The sequence below is a fragment of the Aplidium turbinatum genome, chromosome 1 (genome assembly GCF_918807975.1).
Source record: "Aplidium turbinatum chromosome 1, kaAplTurb1.1, whole genome shotgun sequence".
Lineage (NCBI taxonomy): Eukaryota > Metazoa > Chordata > Ascidiacea > Aplousobranchia > Polyclinidae > Aplidium > Aplidium turbinatum.
Window position 1 is genome coordinate 19,110,741 of NC_137472.1, and position 23,698 is coordinate 19,134,438.

Sequence of the window (23,698 nt, forward strand, 5' to 3'; positions counted from 1 at the left end):
ACCTGACCACTTCTTTAAAAAAGTGTTCTAAAAAGAAACAGAAATCCGTTGCTTACAGAAATCAATAGCCTACTGCCCTACTGGAACAAAACTGATTGTAGAAAAATGGACTTGAGAAGCGCACACATGATAGTATGCTTACGACGCATCCTGTTGTAATACGCTTCTCGTGATATTTTTGTTACCGGGTGGTAGAATCAGGTCATTAGACCAAGATAATTTGCACTTCTATTTGCCAAAAGGAAAATGGCCTGTAATTAATATTCGACTTATTTACTATTTTTTTTTATGAGACAGTGATCAACTGCCGATCTTTAAAAACCACCTGGATAGGTTATCTCAATGCAGTTGGATGAGGTGGTTGAAATAATTAACTTTTTTCACAAGGTTTGAATGGGACCTTTGAGAGTTCCTCGTTCTTCATCCGTTTACAAGTTTATTCCTAAACAATGCACCGTTGCAAGATTTGTGTTGCTGTTTTCGCAAATAAATATGGTGATAAACACTCAAACTTCCAATCGTACTGCAAAACATAAGTTTTTTACATTTGATTTTGTATGTTATTCGTTCTGAGGATGCGCATTGTCATGATGCGTAAAACGTCATTAAAACAATAAAACAACTTCTATAAAACAATAAAACTTTACGTTTTTGCTTTTACTTTCGCATTTATCATTATGAACGTTGCTAGAAACAATAACATTGCAGATAAACACCGAAATTTTTCAGTATCTATTTTATAACTTAAGTGGTCAAATCGTGAAAACGCCAATGTGCGTGCTTCAGTGCTTAGTGTAAAAATAGAAAATATTGCAAGAAACATTGACTTGACGTCGTTAAACGTGCGAGAAGTGAACAGACATGTTCATATAAATTCTAAAAGTACTATTTTGAACAGTGTTTTTCGGTGGAAAGACGTTTCATCATTGTTTCAATAGTCTGCTGCTGTAGCCTTTAGCCAGCGTTGCATCCGAGGTCACTTAAAATAGGTCATCCCTAACAAAACAACACTTTAAATTCAGACAAACTGAAAACAATGCTGTTACATCAATACAATCTTGAATGGCATCATAAAAACAGGAAAAGGACTTGTTATTTCTTCATATCTCATTGCTTGGTATAACTGTGATGTAATCGGACGTAGAAACATTGCAGAAATTGTAAAATTTACTTCTAATGTCTTTTTAAGTGGTATTGACATAACTGCAACTGTGCAAAGCTATCCTAAGTAACCGTTAAGAAATCTCACCAACCAGGAAACTCAGAAAAATGAGTGTTTGTTTTTAAACAAAACTTAGCCTAACGTTTGCCAATGCAAAATTGATACGATATTTGAGGAATTATTTTGTGCATGATACCGCTTCACAACGAGCAATTTCAAGCTTAGTGTAAGTAGCTGGTATTTGTTGCTTTCTTTGCATTGCTCAGTTGAACAAGTACAATCATGAGCTAGTATGGAGAGTTGAGATCAGAGGATTGAAATCAAAAATCAACTTTTAGAAGGTATTATGAATTCTCACTGATTTGTGTAGCTTAGAGTTTGCTGATTTGAAAGCTTCTGCTACAAGAAAAGAAGTTATCAAATGACTTTTACTACTCTTTTAGTAAATTTGGAAAATTTTAGTTAAATGTAAAGACACAGTACTACAGCATATACTCTAGGCTTAAATAAAAAAAAGAAACAATATTCCATGAACAGCCAGTTATATTTTAAGTGAAAAAGTGATTATTTAGAGCATGCAACGTTGCCATTATGTCTTTATATTGCTAGAGCCTACAAAGTAAATGAGGGGTGGATTTTAGAGGTTCCAACCTCCTTTGACACTTACGCACATTACGATAATTACAACTAGCCAACAAAACTGTCTGTATAATTTTTTGTCTCAGCATGTTTTGTATCAGTATAATGCAAGTATTTGTGAGCATTTCCTTCAACAATTTGAAGTGTATCATCACAGGTGTAGCAGACTTGGAGTTGCGGTGGCTTTTACATTGTGCAAGCATTTCTCGACGCAGAACGAGTTAAACATGGACGTTTAAACTTGAAATTTAAAGTTGTCAAGTATTGAGATAAAAAGTAGGCTTCTAGACTGAGTCCAAAAACTAACAACCGTGTCGAAAGGGAAGAATTACGACACCTAATCTATTGATCAACTGATTCGACAAACTTTCACAGCAATAACGCCTAACACAAAAACTCAACAGTCAGCAACCAAGACAGCAGCCTCAAGCAAAAAAACAAAACAAATAACGACACAAACAACGACACACTGACAGCAACACCACTCGTCATACATAACATAACTCGGAAACTGTGTTTCGAAAGGTATTGCAAACCGTTACGATCACAGCGAACTCGCAGCATCAGGTTAAAACAGGTCATTAGTATCTACATTGTGAAGAAAGTAAGATATCTTAATCTAGCCATATCCTGTGAGTTAGAAAAAACAAACAAAACGAATCATCGTATGAATTGGATAAAATATTTTACGTTTACTTTATTCCTTACCGTGCTGAGCAGCAGAACAATTACATCTTGACACTAAAGCTTGAAAAAAATGAAGAAAGGCTATTCAGTTTTATCAGTCGTGTTTTTTCAGCTCAGATGTTGATCAATTAAATAATAAATCTTCTTTATGGTGACAATTTTTAGTCTTTTTTTTATCTTGAGCTATTAACATGAAAATACAGAGAACTCAGACTTTGAAAAAATTGTTTGAAATTGCTAAGGGAGCTAAGCATTCAATAGGTCCAACTTTTTAGTTCCAACATCTGCAAATACTTTTGTCAGTAGTTGGAATTTTCCTTTGAGACATCAATGCAATACGTACTATCACAGGAATCGGTGAGATGATTGGAAATACAGTGTAAGATTTCTGTGATAAAAAGTAAGAAAACAGAGTTTTATAATTGAGAAACGAAACGATGGATGTGTAGAAGGAACCTATTTAACCACAGAAGTCTCTCATTGAAAGATTATTGCTACTCCAACTGACGTCACAACCATCAGCAACATGATAAAGCCAACCGCCAAATTTGAGGTATTTAGTTGCTTAATTATGCATTTAATTGGATTGATATTATAGCTACTTGACTGCTTTAAATCATACTCCTTCAAGGATGAAAAATAAGCATATAGAATTTCATTGAGCACATAGACCTATCTATTCGTATGGGTAATTCAACAAAACCTTTTAAATCTCTACATTGATAGGAACTTTATGTGTTGTTAAAATCCATACAGTACATTTACTATAAAAAATATATTCACAAAAAAGTAACCAATAAAATAGTTTTTCAAGTTTGGCATAAAAGTCAAGATGATGTTCCTACCTAATGGCCACATCAAGTGTGCTGCCAAACCGCTAGGTGGTGGTTCAGAGACAATTAACTTCGGTCTTTGTTTGTACCAAAAACTGCAAGAAGCTACTGAATTAATTTACGAGCCATACATAATTAATTTGTATCGACATGGAATGGATTTTTAGGATTCTTTCCAAATTTAACGCGTTTTCAGCCAATCTTGCTTTGACGGGGTCCCACATGCTTTTCATGAATTATCACTGTTAATTTTGTATAGTTCATGACATTGAATACTTTTTTTTTAATACACTGCTGTTTCCAAAATGAAATTCAGTAGGTAAAAGTTTGGTTTGACGGCTGCACGAGAATGAGATTATAAATGTTGTAGTGCAAAAATATCATTGAATCAGACTTAACGTTATTCAGGTAAATGAAGATAAATGCAATTATTATCTTCAAATTAGAAGAAAAATTTTTATTAACAATTTAAAATCGTATTTTGCGATTGTATGAATTTAATGACCATTTTTCCAATCTGATTTTGTTTTTACAAATATTAAAACATTTCAATTCATTCGTGACAATTAAGTTAAAGATACGATGCGGTAGATAATAATTTGTTTAATGGCTTTTCACTTTCGCAAGTTAACTTAGGAAACTGTTTCAACTGGAGTTGGCGACATTCAAGGGAGTGCAAGGTTATAGATAATTAAACTTCACGCGCAATTAACCATAGGCTACTCTGCAGAAACTTTAACGATTGGTTAAGTATTTTCCTTGACAATGGATCAATTTTCAAATAATTGCTCATTTTGTTGTAAATTAGATATCAAACATCGTATCCTCAAGCACATGACAAAAGCGATACTATAGATGGACCATTAACATTGTACATGGTAACATATCATCGATTTATTGATTGTCTCTGAAGGGTTGTTACAGAAAACGAAAAAAAAAAGATTTACAGTTTATAAAAGGACTTTATCACTGTAAAAAACGTGGTGTCAAGACATTTGGTAGCACTGGTAGCTCCTGTCTTATAGCCAAGTGCTAAAACAATTTGTGGATATCATCCATGTTTTCAGCGTGCAAGCTTTATTTATTTAATTCTCTTTAAAAAAAAAACTTATAATTGCAGAAAAAATATCTGCACAAGAACAATTTAACACTAGCCTACTACAGTATTTCTTTTTTTATGTCATTCTATAATGGCAGTTTTATGACAGTATTTTACAGTCTCGTAGACAAATGTACGAACGCCAAATATCATTTGCTATCTCAACCAAAATTGGATGTATGAGCACTCGAACAGCGATTTGCACCAGGGATTCATTTCACTTTACAAGTCACGGTCAAAACTAATCTTAATGAGAACAATTACTCTCATAATAATTAACAGTGTTAAGTCTATAAATAAACGGTAAGTCTACCAACACCTCAGATTTAAATTTACACACAAAGGCTGTATGCACCCCAAGAATTTTGTAGACTTAGTTTTGTGTTATCGAAATTTGGATTTTACTCCAACTGAGATTTTGACTGCACTGTAATCAGATGCTTAACAATAGGAAAAACATCAACCCAAAAAGCTGTATACTTTTCGTTTATTGAAACATTTTTTCATGTTATTTTAGAAAAAAGTACAGGCTACCATAGGCGTAGCCAGGGGGGGGGCGAAAGGGGCCATGGCCCCCCCCAAATTTTCCACCTTTGGATTCCGAAGTTGAGCTCTTTGTTGAAAATGTAATAAAATTTGTCGAAATTTATAACGTTTTCCAAGACATCTGGTTATTAACACCCCCCAGGACTTGTTTTAGACACACAGATAGACACCAATAAATTTTGCAAATCGTAAATTGCGCAAAATTTACGCGATTTACGTTTCTTTGAACTAATTTGTGAAAGCAATTTTAGAATGGTTTACTCTGTTGGGTTTTTATGTACTGTAGTTATTGTGTTTTTGTGTAGCTGAGTTTTTGGTGTTCTCTAATTTTAGCCGCAGTTTTTGCCCGTTCGTGTGTAAGAGCTACCTTTAATAAGTTAATAGCTGTTTATCTGCTAATAAACTTCATACAAATATTACCTTAAGTGTTTCCAGAAAGCGCTACAATCCATTATTTGAGTGTAAATTTTCAAAAATTTTCCGGGGGGGCATGCCCCCGGACCCCCCTAGAAAACGCGTGCTTTCGGCACGCTCTAACCCCCCACCACTTTCATTGTTTTCCTTGCTCAACCCACCAGGATACGCCACTGCACATCAACTGGCGATGGCTTAAATCAAACACTTTGTTACTCTCTTCAATTCATCAAATATTTGGCCCCCCCCAAATTTTTTTTCTGGCTACGCCACTGCAGGCTACATAGGTGAAGGTTGTGATTTCAAACTTTAGTTATCAGTTAACTTTTTCCTGTATTCGTACCAGACTTTGGTGTAACAGTTGTAGTTACATTGCTTAGTAAACTTATGAAAAATCGTTTTATCAAAGTTAATTGCAATCTTTCAATCTTTTCCATGTCATTGACATTACAAACGGACATGGGTTTAAAAAATTGTTTTTTTCTGATTATTTTGTTTGTTGTGCCTTGTGCAATAAATACAAATGAAAAATTATTCAACACTTTTTTGGAAATGCTTCGACTTAAAATGCCCCAAGTACCGTACTAAACTTTATGATGTGTTTTCGTGACAAATACATTATACTGCATGTTTAGATGAACTTAAATGTGACGATTTCACAGTTGTAGTTTTAGTGGTTGAAGAAAATAAAGGTCTAAGCTAAAAAACTAATAATTGTTTTTAAGTTTGATTGCACTGATCTACGATTTTTTTTGCATGAGATTTTTGATCTGATACACAATGTTGTAATGCTGATTTCGAATTTGCAATTTGTGTTTTCAAATTTGCTTTAGATTTATGCAACCGACACTTTGAATTTATGCTTGTGATTTTTGCATATTTATTATAGCCTATAAATTACATCAAACCTGTAGCCAATATTTTTCATACGTATCCAGGTAGTTATACGTTTTTTTATAAACCATATAATTAGTCTATTGTGACCCCACACTAGTTATAGCCGGCTGACTTGCATTGGTGGCAGTGGCGTAGCTAGGGGAGCAAGGGGAAACATATATTTCCGTGCGTGCTATTAAGGGTTGTCAAATTGACATTGCTCTAACATTATAAGAGCTCCGGCAAAGCTTCATGTTTATGACGTACATTTGTCATCAGAAAGTAACAAAAAGTGGCATTTCCCACTGGGACCGACAACCACAGCTTTGCAACTGCGTTGTGAAAAAGTACTTTGCTGGTCTATTGCGCAACAGTATGGTTTTTGGTTTTCAAAGTTGTGCGACTTGAGTCAGTGTGCTGTCGGTTATATGAAATCAGTATTTGTGGCGAAAGTTTTCTACTTGTTTTAAACTACTGTTTGAGGCATTTGAAGAAATTAGGCGATCTTATTAATGTGAAGTATTGCAGAGAAATGTGGTAAGACAAAATGCTCTGTTATACACTCGTCTGCACTTAGCAATGGATGTCCACCTAATGTGCTGGGTAGCTGTAAAGACAAGCTCCGAGACTACATCCAAGGAAAGCGGAAGAGTCTGCCTTTGGGCATTGAAATGTCGAGTGAATTTCAAAACTACACGACTGACTTGTTACCATTGCATGATAAATAGAAAAGGTGTTGGAAAGAAGGTTTGATAAACGCTTCTTATGCAAGTTCAGTAGGCTACTGTACTTTAGGTCATGAGTTGCTGTTCAACCTCTTCAGGGTTACCAATGAACTCATGATCAAGTCTTATTGTTTTGGCTTTCTAAGGAGAAAACTGATTATAAAATAAATAAAATTGTGGAAGGGTAAAGAACATAAAGCCAACAGAATCAGTGTTGAAGACCTTTCTTCTGAAATTAGAAAGGTTGTCCAGAAGATCAAGAACTTTTAATTTAGTCAGCCAACGTGATTTATAGCTTTGCTCGCTGATTTCACAAACAAGCTGTTGATTTCACAGACTTTAGGCTCATACAGTAGAAAAATAGTTGCTGGATCAGGATCATAGTTCATAGTTATTGAACGTTGGAGGATTATTGCTGGGGCATCAAACGTCATTGTCTTTGAAAAAAGTACAAACGTAAAAGTTGTAACTGAAAGTTTATCCGAGATGGTGAAGTAATTAGGTTTTTTTGCATCTTAATGTACAAATTTTACTTTCATATTACCAAAGGCGAAAATTTAATACAATAGATAGGCTACTAGACAGGTATCCATCATTCCATTGGACGAGATTTTGCACAAAAAGTTTTTTTACACCATTTTTACAAATAAAGGTATGTTTTGATGTATGGATTTAAAATGTGGTGCTACAAGCGTGGTTTACATTTTATGATCTTAACGCAATACGGTTGACATTGTTGGCCGTGCATACAGGGAACTGTGAACATCTCAAAGCGAAAAGGAGAAAACATTTCATGTGTCGTTAGATAAACCGCAACACTTTTTCTCTATTCAATGCATTAACGCTTAAGACAGCAGATAGAAAATTATTCGTAATATGAGTGAGCACGCCTTAGCGGCAAGCACATCTGCCAAATCTAGACAACTTAATTTTTGCCGGCAACGTTCAACTGAAGTTATGAAGACAACGCAAATGCAAGGAAACGTACTGGTAAGCGTGACTGAGAAAGCAATTATTATGGTATAGTTTATTTATTTACGACAAGCCAGTATGCAATCTTACTATGGCATGTTTCTGCAAATTGGATCAAGCCTACTTTTTGCTGGAGAAAACAAAGTAAAAGTGAATAGCTTACATCAGGGCTACTCAACTAATGTTAGCAAAGGTCCATGTTGACAAGTTGAATATTTTTGCGGTCCGGTGATTATTTCATATGCAACCACGAAAATTAAACAACCAGTAGCCTACGAGCACCGAAACACTTTTCAGGTAGTATGTAACACGACTTGGATTTTTGTCTGACACAAAGAAATAAAAAAGGAAAAAATGTATTGTGTTTCTTTGTAGTGAGGATCGCACATTAGAGAAGACGGCAAAGCGTTGGGGGGTCTGGGGGCGAAGCCCCAGCTCCTTGGATAGTCACAAAAAATTGCTTTTCCCTAATGGAAATTTGTTTGAAGAGGCCCTAAAATATGGCAATGAGGTTATTCTTCCAGAAGCCCGAGATCCACCTTCAACACCCAGAAGGTCCGGATTGAGACCGCGGTCCGCCAGTTGAGTAGCCCTGGCTTACATGATAAAATTCTTATAAAATTCTTTGTACGTGACCTGTTTTTTATCTTACTCGTTCAAGTAGGCTCCAAGTGTGATGCTGAAGCTTGTAAACTCGTAAAGAAACCATGACGAATAGTGGAGTAGATCAGTAGAAGCAATCTGTAATCAACATTTGTAATGTGTAGCCTACGCAGCTACAGTTTTTAAACTTACTGAACATCCAAATTCAATGCAAAATAATGCAAGTGAAGTTTATAGAACATTATGTCTCTTACACTGGCACAGCAGCATAAAAACTAGTTATTAAATTATTTTGAGTTGTATTGATGGTGTATCAAATCTAACATTAGTTGGGACCATATCAAACATTCATAAAATTTTACAAAAATCTTTATTTCATTTGAATATATTTCCATAGCCATATCTTTTGCAAATCAGTTGATGTATCACCAAGAACTTCGCGCTTCCAAACACAACTATTTTCTGAATTTGTATTATTTTGAGTTTATGTGAATACCTTAGACTTCTGGAAGTTCTGGGTAACACCCCCCGAACGATACCCACATTTCATGCAATACTTGGGTTTATGTGAATACCTTAGATTTCTGGGTAACTGCCCCCGAACGATGCCCACATTTCATGCAATGCTTGGGCTTATGTGAATACCTTAGATTTTTGGGTAACGGTCCCCGAACGATGCCCACATTTCATGCAATACTTAGGTTTATGTGAATACCTTAGATTTCTGGGTAATGACCCTCGAACGATGCCCACATTTCATGCAATACTTCAGTTTATGTGAATACCTTAGATTTCTGGGTAACTGCCCCCGAACGATTCCCACATTTCATGCAATACTTGGGCTTATGTGAATACCTTAGATTTCTGGGTAATGACCCCCGATCAGTGGCGCCGGCAGGAGGGGGGCAGGCGGGGCAGCTGCCCCCCCAATGTTTTGGGCATTATCTTTTTAATTTTTTTTTTTATTAGAACATATTTTTTTTAATATTTAGATCCCAACCTCAAGCAAGTCAACTCAAGTTGCAAGGGGGGGAGGGGGGTAAAAGTTCTCTCTTTAAAAAAGTATGGAAAACCTTGATGACTAAATTGTAGCCTACAGTAGATAAAAAGATTTTCTACAGAAGCAAAGATATAGACTTTTTAAAGTTTTAACTAACGTCACATTGATGTAGAAAAATAACAACCTGTTAAATTTTTGATATCTCACACTCCCATGACTTCTTCCGCGCGCATTTTGGCATTGGTTGCTTGTAGTGATTCTTTCACTTAAACAAAACGTTTTGTTTCAGCAGTTTTGAGTTGTTCGATTCTTAAGTTGTAAAGGAGACTCAATTTCTCCAATATTTATCATTTATATTTCTTCTTTAATCTCAGCAGAGTATAAAACTTGTAAAAGTTTTTCATCCATACGACGTCATGAATGAAATTATATCTCAAATCGGCGTAATGACGTGACATCATCTAAACATTTTACCGAATAATAAATTAACAAATTCGATCGTCAAAGGTGGTTTGGTGGTGGTAAATATTACGTAATGAAAAAAATGTGATAAGGTTGGAAGACATGACGTCATGTATTTTCCAATACAAATTGAAGTTTAAAATTTATTCTTTTGTTCATAGTCGTAACTCGTAATCCTCCTTCAAAGCGGTAGCCTACTACAAAGAACAATTTTCGATAAGGGAGGCATCAAGAATAAGTCGACATGACTTTTAACCCTTAGAAGGTTGGGCTCCTGGAGTCTTGCTCAGTTTGGGGGGGGGGGTGTCGATTCTTCTTATGCTTTAGGAGTGATAGCTCTGTTATTTTGGCACGGTTTCAAAATTTGGGATTCACTTTGTAAAAGTATTCACGCTGAGCATATCCGAAAATTAAAACTATGTGAATTTTAGTACTGCCCATATACGTTGAAATGTTGAGGTCACTTATGAGTGTAATTTGTAGCGTGAGTTTACACATTATTTTTTGGTAGAGTAATGAATAACGTGCATTGTAATGTTGTGATTAATTTTTTTTTACATTATTTTACATACAGCCAATACCCTTCACGCTGTGAAACAGTTAGGATTAACGAGACATGGGCCAAATTAATTACTTTCATCCAGCTGGTGGAAAAATGTTTCACAATAGAATATGAAATATTTCAGAGGATGTGCTGAGAAATGCCATATCTTTCAATTTATAACCTTTATTCGCTCAAAATTTCAGCTCAATAGAGGTGAATAAAAATTAAGAAAAGTCAAGAAATCTCGTAGTCGCAGCCTCAGTGGTTTTAGGGATACAACTGTTGATACAAAAAAGTTGAATTGACAGCCCCCCCCCCCCCCAACGTTCAAAGGGTTTGCATTGAGTCAACAGATCTATGCCTTAAGGTTTACGTCAGCTCCGGAGATCAGTAAAATATAAGGTTGTCATCTTCGGTGCAACAAGACCATTGATTGATTGATTGGTTTAGTGAGGATTCGTAGTCCCATTGCTTTCATTTTGAGTGATCATACTGATTTTCAATTAATTCCTACAAGACGTTACGTAATGAAAAAATGTATAGCTAAGGTTGGAAGACATTACGTCATATCTTTTCAATGCAAAATGAAGTTTAAAATTTATTCTTTTGTTCATAGTCGTAATCCTCCTTCAAAGCGGTATTCCAAAGAACAATTTTCGATAAGGGGGGCATCAAGAATATGTCGACATGATTTTTAAGGTTTACGTCAGCTCCTGAGATCAATAAAATATAAGGTTCTCATTATCGTGATTGTAAGCCGCGGGAAATTTTTTCTCTAAAAAACAGATTCCCGGGAAGCTAAACATTTTTTCCAGCCCTGGTAGAAAACAAGAGAAATTAAATAATATACCACTGTCTTGCACCAGTGGCGTAGCCAAGGGAAGGGGGATCGGGGGTTTCAACTTTCAAATTGAATTTACGAATGTTAATATACATTGTTTACAAGAAAAGCTTTAGCCTATGATGTAATTTCTCGTCAAACTGTGCAAGGATGCAAGCCATCTTCAACTGTTGAGATCGCTTGTTCGATCTAGATTAACATCTAAACAGCTATTCGTTATACAAAACTTGAATATATCAGAAATAGCCTAAAGTAACTTCATTGTCTCAAAGCTTTTTGTTTGACACTCATCAAGATGTATGACCTCTATGACGTTACATTTTCTAAACTTTGGGTTGACTTCAGAGCATAAAAGTTAGTGACTTACCCGAATAAGATTGCTTTTTCAATCAACCAAGGAGAAAATTGATAAATAATAAAACTGTAATAATCTCGCAAAAAAAAGCAATCAACCTATGTCTCTAAAACAAAGTTTGCCTAATTTTAAACGAAACTGCATTAAAAGAGCGAGTTTTGCCAATACCAAACATTCAAATATCTCAGTCTGGAATTAGCAACAAGAAAACATAGAGACTAAGCTTTATTTCCGAAAAATGCCGAAGAAAACATGATCTTATCCTTTTGCTATGCCACCGGACAGCACCATTTTACAGAAATATTCATACCCACAATTTTGTTGAAAATGCTCTCAGAATGCACCAAACTGAAAGTAATTTTTCAAAAATTTCTGGGGGAGGCCCCCCAGACCCCCCGCCGCTAAGTGTCGCCTTCGGCAAACACGCCATCGGGCTTCGCCCGCCGGCTGTCAACACCCCCCCTTTCAAAATTTTGACTACGCCACTGTCTTGCACTGTCAAATTTTGCCCCCCCATTGTTGAAGGTCTGGCGGCGCCACTGCCCCCGATCGATGCCAACATTTCATGCAATACTTAGGTTTATGTGAATACCTTAGATTTCTGGGTAATGACCCTCGAACGATGCCCACATTTCATGCAATACTTCAGTTTATGTGAATACCTTAGATTTCTGGGTAACGGCCTCCGAACGATGCCCACATTTCATGCAATACTTAGGTTTATGTGAATACCTTAGATTTCTGGGTACATGTCTAGAAGTACCAAAAGTCACCAAATAATTTTCATACCGCTACAATTCATTTAGCCTACTTTATAACTTACATAAACAAACTTATTTGAAACCCGATATTTTACCATAGGCTACTTCAAGAAAGAATTCCAATTGAAAAGTACTTTTAACAATGCTCCCAAACTTTTCAGTAAATGTGCTATATCGTATTAGTTTCATGAATCTTAAAAAAAAAATTAATTGCCATTGTTAGGCTGTAAGTTTATTTTTCCCACAGATAATCGCTTTGCTTCGTATACCGTGTTCTCGTTCTTGTAATCCCGGGAGATGGCAGGAGGACAAATTCAAGTTTTGAATAAATTAATTTATTTTCTTCTTCCCATGTCATATGAATATTTAATAGGTTTTTCATGTCAATGCTCGTAATTCCTCGTTGCAATGATGTTGCATCGATGATATCACTTGCATTTGAACGATAAGATTGGAACACAAAAACATCAATGAATTTGAGAAAGGAAAATGAAGCAACTGAAGACATAACTTCAAAGATGTTTTACAACGTTTTTAATAACTTATGTAAAGAATAAATCAAATGAAAACGTTCCACGCTGATTTTGATGCATCGACATTTTAAAATTAAGCCAAACGACGAGGTTGCTTCCAAGTTTTTGTTTTTCGAAGTAGTATAACTATAAGTGAGATGATGGCAGTGGTAACATGAGTTAACGCTTGGCCTTTTCTGCATTTGAAATTACGATTGCTCACGCTTTCAAAATACTTAACCGTAGTATAATTATGACTTCTTACTCTTAAATGGATGTAGCCTAAAGATGCGTTGACATTTTTCTGCAATTATTTCAATAATTATAATCATAATGCTTTCTTGTCTATTTGTTATCATCCTATTTTTTGCATCATTCGCACTAAGTGCGACGTAAATTACTCCATTTATAGCCTACGACGTTCTTCGAAAGTGCTGTAGATATTGATAATTTGCAAAACCTGCCAGTAACAGTATTTTTGTGGATCCAAAACCTTTAAGTTTGTGGTTACTGATTTTGTTGAACAATATAATTGCGTAAATTGAATGTTAATTTAAAAAAAATATATTAAAAAATAGCAAGCTATCTTCTTTAACAGATCAATCATGTTTGATTAGCAGCTGTGGCCTACCATATGAACTTCTTCCATTTTGCTCTGCTTTTTGTTTTTGCTAGTACTTCTGGCGTACTTTTTATTCCTATAACTTACTGGATAATGGATATTGTCAAAATATTTCATTTTTGTCGTCCTTTTGTTCGTTTGCCTTGTACGATCCGAGTCATCATTAAATTTTCCAACAATATGCTTTTTGTTATATGTCCGAAATGTCTTCGAGCTATCAACAAAAGCTTAAAAGTTTATTTTTTTATGCAAAAAATTGTGTCGTATAAGGATTTTAGATTTAAACCGCTTGCTTAGACTGCATATGGAATAAATTGTTTTCGATTGATATGAGTCTTGCCGCAAGAGAACCAAAGCTAGGGCTATCTGTTTGGTCGAGCAACATAGCCTAGACTAAAGGTATAAGATACATTGGAGATTGGAGAATGATGCTCATTTTCACTGCTACGCATGCATATTGCACAGTCTACAATATCATATGATCGAAGCTTACTTTTTCGACAAAAACTTGCATGAGCTTTGCCACTACTTACTCTGCTACATTTGAGAAAGTATCGTGGTTTGTGTCTTCCTCGATATGAAAAGTTATAGCAGAGATATCTTCACTGCCCAAACATGATCCTGAATGTGGCTAGGTTAGATTGGACGTTCTGCAGTTTTTTTAGGTTGCAAGAGCCCATGTTTCATTTGGGTGTTGATCAATGTTTGCAAACTGTTTTGTCTTTTCCAATCAAGCTCATATCTGCATCCATATGGTTCTACTGTACAGATCTTTTTCATTGTCTACAACTATTATTGACGCTCTTCATTGCTTGTCGGTCCTCGTCATCAAAGATCCCATCATCGGATGAGTCTTCTGATGAGGTTTGCAGTAACAACAAAATTGCAGAGTTGTAGAATCGTTTGCACAATAGATTGCTTATAAAAAAAACTACTAAAACTGAAAATTTCACCAACACATCCCAAGTAAGCGCTTGAAATATTCATAAAGTACACGTAAGCTATATGAATAGAAAGAGCATTAAATGCTATTAATACAATTAGAGTGCTCGATAGGCTACTAAGCAAAAAAGCCAAGCAGAGCGAATTACATCGATAAGTTTCTTCTGATGATTCTAACAAGATGAAATAGGCTGCAAAGGCTTTTAATGGATAGTAACTGAATTTAACGAATAGAAATCAATATTTTTATTATTCCTACTTTTTGTACTACTGATAGTTCAGCTTGGTGCTGATGGTGAGGCAAAACTTATTTTTATTACTTATAGCAATGTCACTGTGTTACAACACCAATAAATCAGGTTTCATCTTTTATTGTAACCTACGTTAGGGGTTCCCAAACTGTGGTCCTCAGACCACTGGCGGTCCGTGACAAATACACAGATGGTCCGTGAAGATGTGCAAGAAATTAATGAAACTCTAACATATGTACTGTAGCCTACAGCAGGCTACATGCCCGGTCAAGATATAATTTGCCAACATGAAAACAAAATACAGGCCTATAGTGGTTTGCATCGCAAGTTCACTAAAACATTAAAGTTACGCTTTGACAAACGTGACAGTTATTTTCAACTTTGTTTGAATTTGGGATAAAATTTTTATATGACCTTTACTGTAGGTTATCTGGCAGCAGCTTGCAATAACCTTACTCGTTACTCATTAGGGACGGGATAATTGAATGAGGTGGATTTTTAGATCACATTTTTAGACTGCATAATTATCTTAGCATATTTTTTACCATCTTAACTTACTTATATCATGTTAACGTCAACAGCGCATCAAGAATCATCACAGGTGTAGTTAATCTTTCATGCCAAACTGTGAGACCATTGACTTACTTTGACGGCTCACGGGAATTGTTAATAAATAATGCAAGATGATAAAAAAATTATATATATATAATGGAGGGATCAGTTTATATCAAGAGTTTTGAAAATTACACTACTCTTGGTGAAAGATTATTTCTGAATATTAAAGTCTTTGATAAGCAATACATTAAAAGGTATACAGTAGAAACTTTATCACTTCTTGCGATAATGGTGTAAGGAGATATACATGTAATATAGAAAAGGAGCGAAGTACTTTCCGATTCTTTTCGTTACGATTTAGGCTGCTTCCATTATAATCTGAATTAAACTCTTAACATTGACACTCCGATTAGGCGATATCAAAAGAGTTTAAAAGCGAAGGAAGGAAAATTTTACGATTGAAGTAGGTTATTGTTAGTTACATTACAGTAGACCACTAAATGTGTAAACAAAACAAAATTATAAACAAGCTATTATGATTTATAAAAAACAAATATGCACACTCAGTTGTTTCTTTTCCTGGAGTTTAAGTTCTGAGTGAAGTAACAGAAAGTTTACATGTTCCATTTAAAGATTTCGTTTAGTTTTTCAGTTTTGATTTTTTGCAGCTTTAAGTTTATTAATTTGAGAAAGATTTCAATTTCATTTTCAAAAAACTTGAACCTTTTTCGAATGAGGTTTGTAATGATTATGAATTTCAATCGTTTCATGATTTTCTCTCGGAATTTCTCTTGCACAATTTCTAAATCAATAAAATCAAATTTAGCGGATTTTTCCGGCACAAGTGGATTTAGTTCTTTTTCGAGTCCAACGTTAATAAAATAATAGCTCAGAGGTTTCTGCTTTTACGTTCATCAGATTATAGTTGCAACTAGGCTACTGCTAAAAAGGATAAGAATCTTAAGGAACACTCAAACTTTTAGATATCAAAATAGGTAAATTCATATCTCGATAGCGTTCAACTCAGCAACGCAACACAGGCTGCAGCATGTTGATAGCTAGTCGCCCTATTGTCAACACAGCTGCATTTACCCAAGTTCCACCTCGACGACCAAAGGGCAACATATCATCCAAGAACAAACCTGATGAGAAAACGGCTGTTTCTGAAATGAAATCTTGTAATGATGCTCAATCTTCAAAGGCTGTCACAAACGTACGTGACTTATCTTTTTGAATAAACTAAAGCAAATTTTTGGAAACAGACTTTTTATCTTTTATTAATCCTTAAACTGAGCTCTCAATCTAAACAACACCGGTAGGCCTACACCATGAAAGATAAAATTTACTAATAACCTACTAATTTTCAGAATACATAAAGAATACTATTTTTAAGTCTTTTAAACAAGTCTAGTAAAAGATAAAAGGAGATGAGTTGGCATTAGTTTGTGATCAGATTGTGACATGTTTTTAAAATATTTATTTATTTGAACGATGCGAAGCGCACATACTCGATAATGCTTGAGCTGAAAAAAAGAGTCCTCATTTTGTATTAAATGCGAAGAGGGTAGACTTGTGAGACAAATATAACGGTTTTTCACAACAGCCAACTTCTGAATAAATCTACTTAAATTTTAGCAGCAGTGTAGAAATAAACAAAAAGTTTCCATTTTTCACCGTGCAACTTAAAAAAAATACTAAACGACTTTGACCTATTATAAGCAAAAAGTGCACTGTTCTTAATGTGTCATGCTGTGGTGAAGTTATCGCATTTTTCAGATATTTATTTCTGTATTTTGTGTAGTCTCGTACAACATCTTTTTACTCGCTACTTTTTTTACCATACCAACACACTTTTGGTGTAGCCAATCGTATCTTGTGCAATAAACTATAAATGGATTAGGTAGTGCATTGTAACGAAGTGCAGTTGCGACTTGCAAATATATCTACACTAGAATATGCTACTGATTTAATGTATGTTTTGATAACTATCTTTGTAATGTGGAAAATGCATTGGTTAGCCTGACTGTCTTTTGTTCATTGAGTAGTATAAGTTTGAATTTCCACTGTGTGCTTATTTCTAGGAGCTTGTTGGAAACAACCCCGAGCAAAGAAACTGGAAGGGAATGTGCATCGCTGTATTGGTGATCATGATGGTGTGCGGATGTGTTGTCTTGGCCATCATCTTGCTTTCAAATGGTAGGTTTATCAGTAACTGAAATGAATATTCAGCCACTGTATACTTTAGATTATTTGTATCTAACTCAAATGGGTCACTAAGCCAAAATGTATGTTTGTATTTAGGAAAAGGTCACAACTATACCATGTTTAAGAAAATTATACTGTCACTAACTTCAAATGAAGCACGATGTAATTGAAAATTTTGAAGAGCAAAAATTATAATTCTCTGGCTTGGCATTCAACCACCTGCTCTAAGCTTTGAAAAATCTGACTTATACAAAAAAAATATATGTGACACTTCACTTTGAATGAACCAATTTTGTTATTCAAGCGCATTCAAGGTTATGCGTTGTGCAACGTAAGTCGTTTTTAGTATTTTTGTCGGTTAGTTTATTCTAGCTGTTTTGTTGCAGACAAATCACTGTGCCCCTCGATTTGCGACCGCAACCGTCTTTTCCGCTTTTCAAAGCAGATTATTTATATTTTATCTCCTGTGTCAAACGTTAGGAGCTCTACAAGCATCATGACGACAGTTCAAAGTTATCTTTAAACAAATGCAGCAATGTTTTTCGTTATTGTAACCCCCAACATATAGCGTCGCTCTCCATTTTTTTCTGTCCATGACACGTCTTTTCTTATAAAATATTATTCGCTACCTAGCGAAAACTATTCGACTTTGAAGCAAAAATTTTCGTTTTGGCGAAGAAATTAACTTTTAAATCATAAGTAGACATAACCAATAATATCACGGCATTTAGCATCATAGGCTACTCTACCATGACTAGTTCTTAAACATTTTTGTTGTGCAAATTAGTTTTCTCTTCATTTTGAAATACTTACTTCTATTCCCTACTATTTTGTGTTTGAGTAATGAAAGCTACAGCAGTTTTCTCTAATGTTTGAATTGAACCATTTTTCTGCGTTATATTGTGTCTTCTCTACCATTTCTTATTTGGGTAACGAGTAAATCTTTTTTTCAAAGACTTGACAAGAGTCAAGTGTCTAAAAAAGAACCTTCTCAGCCTCTCTATCAGAATTGGATTAATTTTTAGATTAAAAATTCGAATTTTGTAACGCTGACAACTGAAAAATATCCGCATTGACCAAAAGAGCAAGATATAGTTTACGACAGGGAAGTTAGTAAATAAAATACGAACGGCTTGGAAAATACTATAGTTGTACTAAGTTCTGGTAACACGGTATTTTGTGTAAAATGCAGTATTTAAGTGATACCGTACTTTAAGTGTTGGAATTGTACTAATTTCAACCATTTAATTAATACAAACAGTTAAGCTTTACCTCCAAAACAAGCTTTGCAAAATGTTTAGACCAGCCACATCAAAACGAAAGTTATTTTGTAAGGAAAAGCAAATAAAATGTTTCTTTGTCATAATCCACGCAAGCCTTGTAACATAGTTTCCACAAATGTAGGCCGAATACCCAGGGCCGTTGATAGGATAATTTAAACCCGGTACCAATGACATCATCGGGTCCTAAATCAAGGCCATTCCAAGAAAAATACACTAAATTCAAAAAATACCGCGCGTTTCTTTAAATTTCCAACCCCTTGGAAAAGTTATGGGCCCCTAAATCATGCTGAGCCCGGGTCCAAAAGTATCCCCTGGTCCTCCCTGTCAACGCTACTGTCAATATCATTTTTCGAAATAACGATGCCAATCCCACACTCCTTCAAGTTTCTGCCTGCTTCTTTACTCTGCTGCAGCCAGCTTATACCGTGCATAGTATGATACGACGAAAGTATCAGCCATTATCCGAAGCAGTGAAAGCGTTTTGTTTTGTCGCTGAGTAAAACCGTTTATTTTTTGTTACTTTTATGTGATATACAGTACCTTACCAAAAAGTTTTTTTCTTTTCTCGGAGTTAATTGCGCTTATAGAAGCGCAATTTACAAATTCGTAGGCTACTTAATTCTCCAATGTGTTTCGAACTCTCCAGACAAAGAAAAAAAAGCTTCGGTGGAAACGATTTCTCTGTCCGACATTCTTGACGGAACCTGGAAGAAAGGAATGGTCAGCAAAACGCAGTGGGTGGGAGGAAGTTTGATATGGCAGGATCACTTTGGGAATGTTTTGAAGATGATATCTCCTGGTATCGATGCTGTAACGTTAATTTCAAACGTAACATTGGTAAGCTGCCATATTGCATGTTAGTTTTTACTTCATTGCTCACATTTGACTGGTAAAAGGTAAAAGTGAGTCCCATACTTGAATCTCAAGTATTGGGGGATAAGAAAACAGGATTCTCATTATGTTAAACCTTTGGCACTAACGAAAGTAATTTATTACATTTTAGCCGGTCCAATTTATTACACTTAGGTGGTGGTGAGCAGTGTTTTACAACAACCAAAACTAGGATTGCATTATTGGAAAGTGAACGTTTTATACGCGGCGCCATCCCACTGCCCGCCATCCCATTTTGTATTTGACTGATGAGAAGTTAAAACCAGTAATCTTTAATATTTTAAATTTATATCTCAATAGCAAGTTTTAACTTTCGAATTTCGTCGCTTTTACTTTTATCTAGGGTCCCTGCTCTGTTATGGCAAGTAACTTATTACTTTTCGTCTTGCTGGTAGGAAATACAAAAATAAAACTGAAATTGAATTTAGCAGTAACTTTTGTGTTTTTTTAATGATTTTCAAATGAACCTTTTAGTAAAAGGAAGTAAAACTTTTACTTTCTTACGATATAAAGCAAATATCTGTCCTGCCCATCTTACTGATGAAGGGAATTTTCTCTCTAAAAATGCAATCTTTCCTGAAGCAATGAACACAACATAAGATGTTTACTTGACCAAAAGAAATCAAGCTAAAAACACAAATTCATTATTTTTGGTACTTTTAGAAAACTCTTGGAATCACAAAGTTTGTCATATCTAGTGATTTTCGCTATGCTTTGTTGGCGTACGATAAAAAGCCTGGGAAGAGTTTCTCGCACAGTGCATCCTACATTATCTACGATATACAAAAACAGTAAGCTTTTGTATCACTTTATAACATAGGCTACTGTAGTTTATTCATAAAGCAATTGTTTTGCTATTTTATGCTTAGTTGCAACGTTCATCAGATGAACGTTGCAACTAGTGCTAAAAACGATAGTGAAAATACTTATATTGAAAACAAATTGTTGAAAGACATCACATATAACATCACATGGAGTTTAACCCCAAATATCTGACGACATAATAATGACTAACTCTAAACTATTGCAACCTATATGAGCTCTATGATCTAAGCCCAGGGCGTTGAGAGAACAATCTGTGCCGGTGCGGATGTGTAGCCCGGCCCCCAAAAACAACAAATCTCTAAGGAAAATAATAGAACTCCAAAAATACACGTTATTTGCTTCGTTCTTATGCTCCCTGATAAAATCACGGGCCCCTAAAATGATGTTGGGTTTGGGTCCTAAATTACCCCTAGCACTCTTTTTAACGCTACTGCCTAAACCTATATGGCCTACAGTGCATAAAACGTCTTGTAGCCTAAGTGGCTTCTAAGCAAAAGAACTGTAGTTTAAGGATGCCCCGCTGGAAAGTTGTTTTCAAAACTTCCCATTTGTTTTGGTTGAGTATATTTTTAAAACTTGAACTTTAGGATAAGGCAACCTTTGCTGCACAAAAGCACAGAAGAGGTTTTCCAACATGCTTCCTTTGGACAACGTGGAAATCAGTTGGTGTACATTGTGAATGGAGATATTTATTACCAAGAAAGCGTCGTTTCTCCAGCAATAAATCTTACTGATGATGGTCACACTCACTTTGTTCTCAATGGTCTGTCCAATTGGCAATACGAAGGTACCTCACTTCCATGAATGGGGATCATGTTTTTGTGATATAATCAAAATATTTTGTTAAACATTTTCGATGTATCGAGTATGTTATGTGTAGTGCAGCAGCACACGTTGTTACAAGTAGGAATATTCAGTATTTTCTTAGCTTTTGCAGATTTATCATTTCAACAATAGTTTCATCTTTTCAAATTCTGTTTATGTGGAAGGTTGTTATAATTCTTTTATTCTGTTTTCTTCAGAGCTGATATTTAAAAGCTCCGTAGCTCACTGGTTTTCCCCCAATGGACGATACTTAGCCTATGTTCGCTTTGATGATCGCAATGTTGATGAGGCCTACGTCACTTCCTACTCTGAAACAAGAGGTTCTGAAGAGCTTCCATATGTTTATCCTCATTTGGAACAATATAGATATTCTAAGGTGAATTAATATTTGAACAGATATGCTCAATTTTTTTTCTGTGTTTTGTGTGAACAAAATGGCAGAAATTTATTGAACCCAATTACGTTGTAGTACCAAACTTGTTTTCATATAGAGTTTTAATTTGGCCTACCAAAAATATTTCTAAATGGTAAGCTGTGATTGAAAATATTTAAAGTAATATCAATTTACATTTTATCGTGTTTCAGCCCAATCTTTGTCATTCCAATACCATATTCAAAATTGATGGCTGCTTTCTTTTGCGCTGTAATTGTAGCTGTGCAGTCAAAATAACAACAGCTAGAAAACATTTAGTTCTTTTCAATCTTTTATCACGCTTCAGAAATCTTGACGGTTGTGGTAGATGCTATGTTTAATCTTTCACAGTACTTTTTTGTGTAAGTCTGTTATAGCCTAACCTTGCTCGACATGTTCTATTTATAAGAACACGCAGCCTACCGCAAGATATTAAATATAGAAACTGAAATCAATAGCATACTGTATTATCATTTTATCTCTTTCTCTGCCCTAGAGCTTGAAGGGCTTTTGAAGACAAATAAGCTTGCGCTTTCCGTTCTTCTGGTGACTATTTACTAGGTTACCTCGTGATGTTAAAGATGATAACTAGCTTTTGTATTTCCGACGTTTTGTCAGTCAGCACGAGCGCTCTTTGCAAACATTCTATAAATTCAGACCATAAAATTACTTGGACCAACGCCACCATTCTTAAAACTGAAAAGGATTATACAAAAAGATTGTTCACAGAAAAATGGTACATAAACCAGAAGGCACAACATGCTCTTAACCAAAACGATGGTCAGAATTTCCCCTCTGTGTACAAAAAATTACTTTAACTTTAGCTTCACCTTTTCCATTCTCAGTGCGTCTTCTCTATCATTGTTATTGCTAATCCCATTGTTTTCTGTCTTGTCTGATGTCTTTTCAACGTTTCTTGACAGTGACCCAATAGATAGATAAATTTACGCTGTTGGAAAGTAGCCTACTGGTTTTAGGCATTCACTGCATTTAGTTTAACCTCTAGGTATCTTGTTGCGTGTTTTAATTATGATTCTTGCTGCTTTACTCTATTCATTTTATCAGTATGTTTTTGTGTTGTGCCATCGTTGCTGAACAGGTTGTGTTAACCTGTTTTAGCCACCTTGATAAAGTCAGTCGTGCTGACTGACGAAACGTCGGAAATACAAAAGCTAGTTATTATCTTTAACATCACGAGGTAACCTAGTAAATAGTCACCAGAAGAACGCAAATTAATTTTATTACCAAATGCCTGGTGAACAGTCTCTCTCTGTTTTTACTTGCGCTTTCCATTGGATAGGATATCAGCAGTTTGCCTCAGTGTTTTTCGGGATACCCATAGTGCCAACGTTATTTTAAAAATGTTGTGGATAATTATGATTCAAATCGAATTAACTAAATGTAAACTAATAAATTCTGGATTTTAATCAAAGATTGCGGTATGCTTTCGAGATAAAATTAACGATTCTCAAAAAATGAAATACTGTTGCGCATCGTACTGTACTGCAATGTATCTATTTTTACACGAAGGCAGGTCATCCCATCACGATTATAGACGTTTATGTGGTAGATTTGCTGTCCATAAGAAAAGTGAGGCTGACGAAGCCTTTACCACGCAGGTTAGTTGAAAACTGTCCAGTTGGCGACAATATATTTGAAGATTTTAAAAAGAAAAATGTAAACCTGTTTAGATTTAGTGAAAAATTGAGACCTGAATGCTCAAGCACTAATTGTTTCAAACAACATAAGTCTATAAGAAGAATCGTGCGCTTGATCAAGGTCTCGTAAAGAAATGTTTCGTAGGCCTACTGTAGCTTTAAACTTTTTCAGTCTGTTTCTACTGTTATTGTGCTTAG

General features: G+C 35.2%; 1 protein-coding gene across 2 annotated transcripts in view; it reads left to right on the forward strand.

Annotated features, from left to right (window-relative positions):
• Positions 1 to 2,845: 2,845 nt before the first annotated feature.
• The window catches only part of LOC145772251 (inactive dipeptidyl peptidase 10-like), a 42,446-nt gene continuing 21,593 nt past the window's right edge, over positions 2,846 to 23,698 (forward strand). The window contains exons 1-7 of one of the 2 annotated variants that reach the window (XM_082584122.1): positions 2,846 to 3,041; positions 17,483 to 17,597; positions 19,536 to 19,726; positions 20,444 to 20,571; positions 21,193 to 21,392; positions 21,628 to 21,806; positions 23,373 to 23,461. In XM_082584122.1, coding sequence (XP_082440248.1) covers positions 3,015 to 3,041; positions 17,483 to 17,597; positions 19,536 to 19,726; positions 20,444 to 20,571; positions 21,193 to 21,392; positions 21,628 to 21,806; positions 23,373 to 23,461 — 929 coding nt within the window. In that variant the 5' untranslated portion in view covers positions 2,846 to 3,014. Of the gene's footprint in view, positions 3,042 to 7,896; positions 7,972 to 17,482; positions 17,598 to 19,535; positions 19,727 to 20,443; positions 20,572 to 21,192; positions 21,393 to 21,627; positions 21,807 to 23,372; positions 23,462 to 23,698 lie in introns of those variants that run through there. The other variant, XM_082584113.1, reaches the window with a different exon arrangement.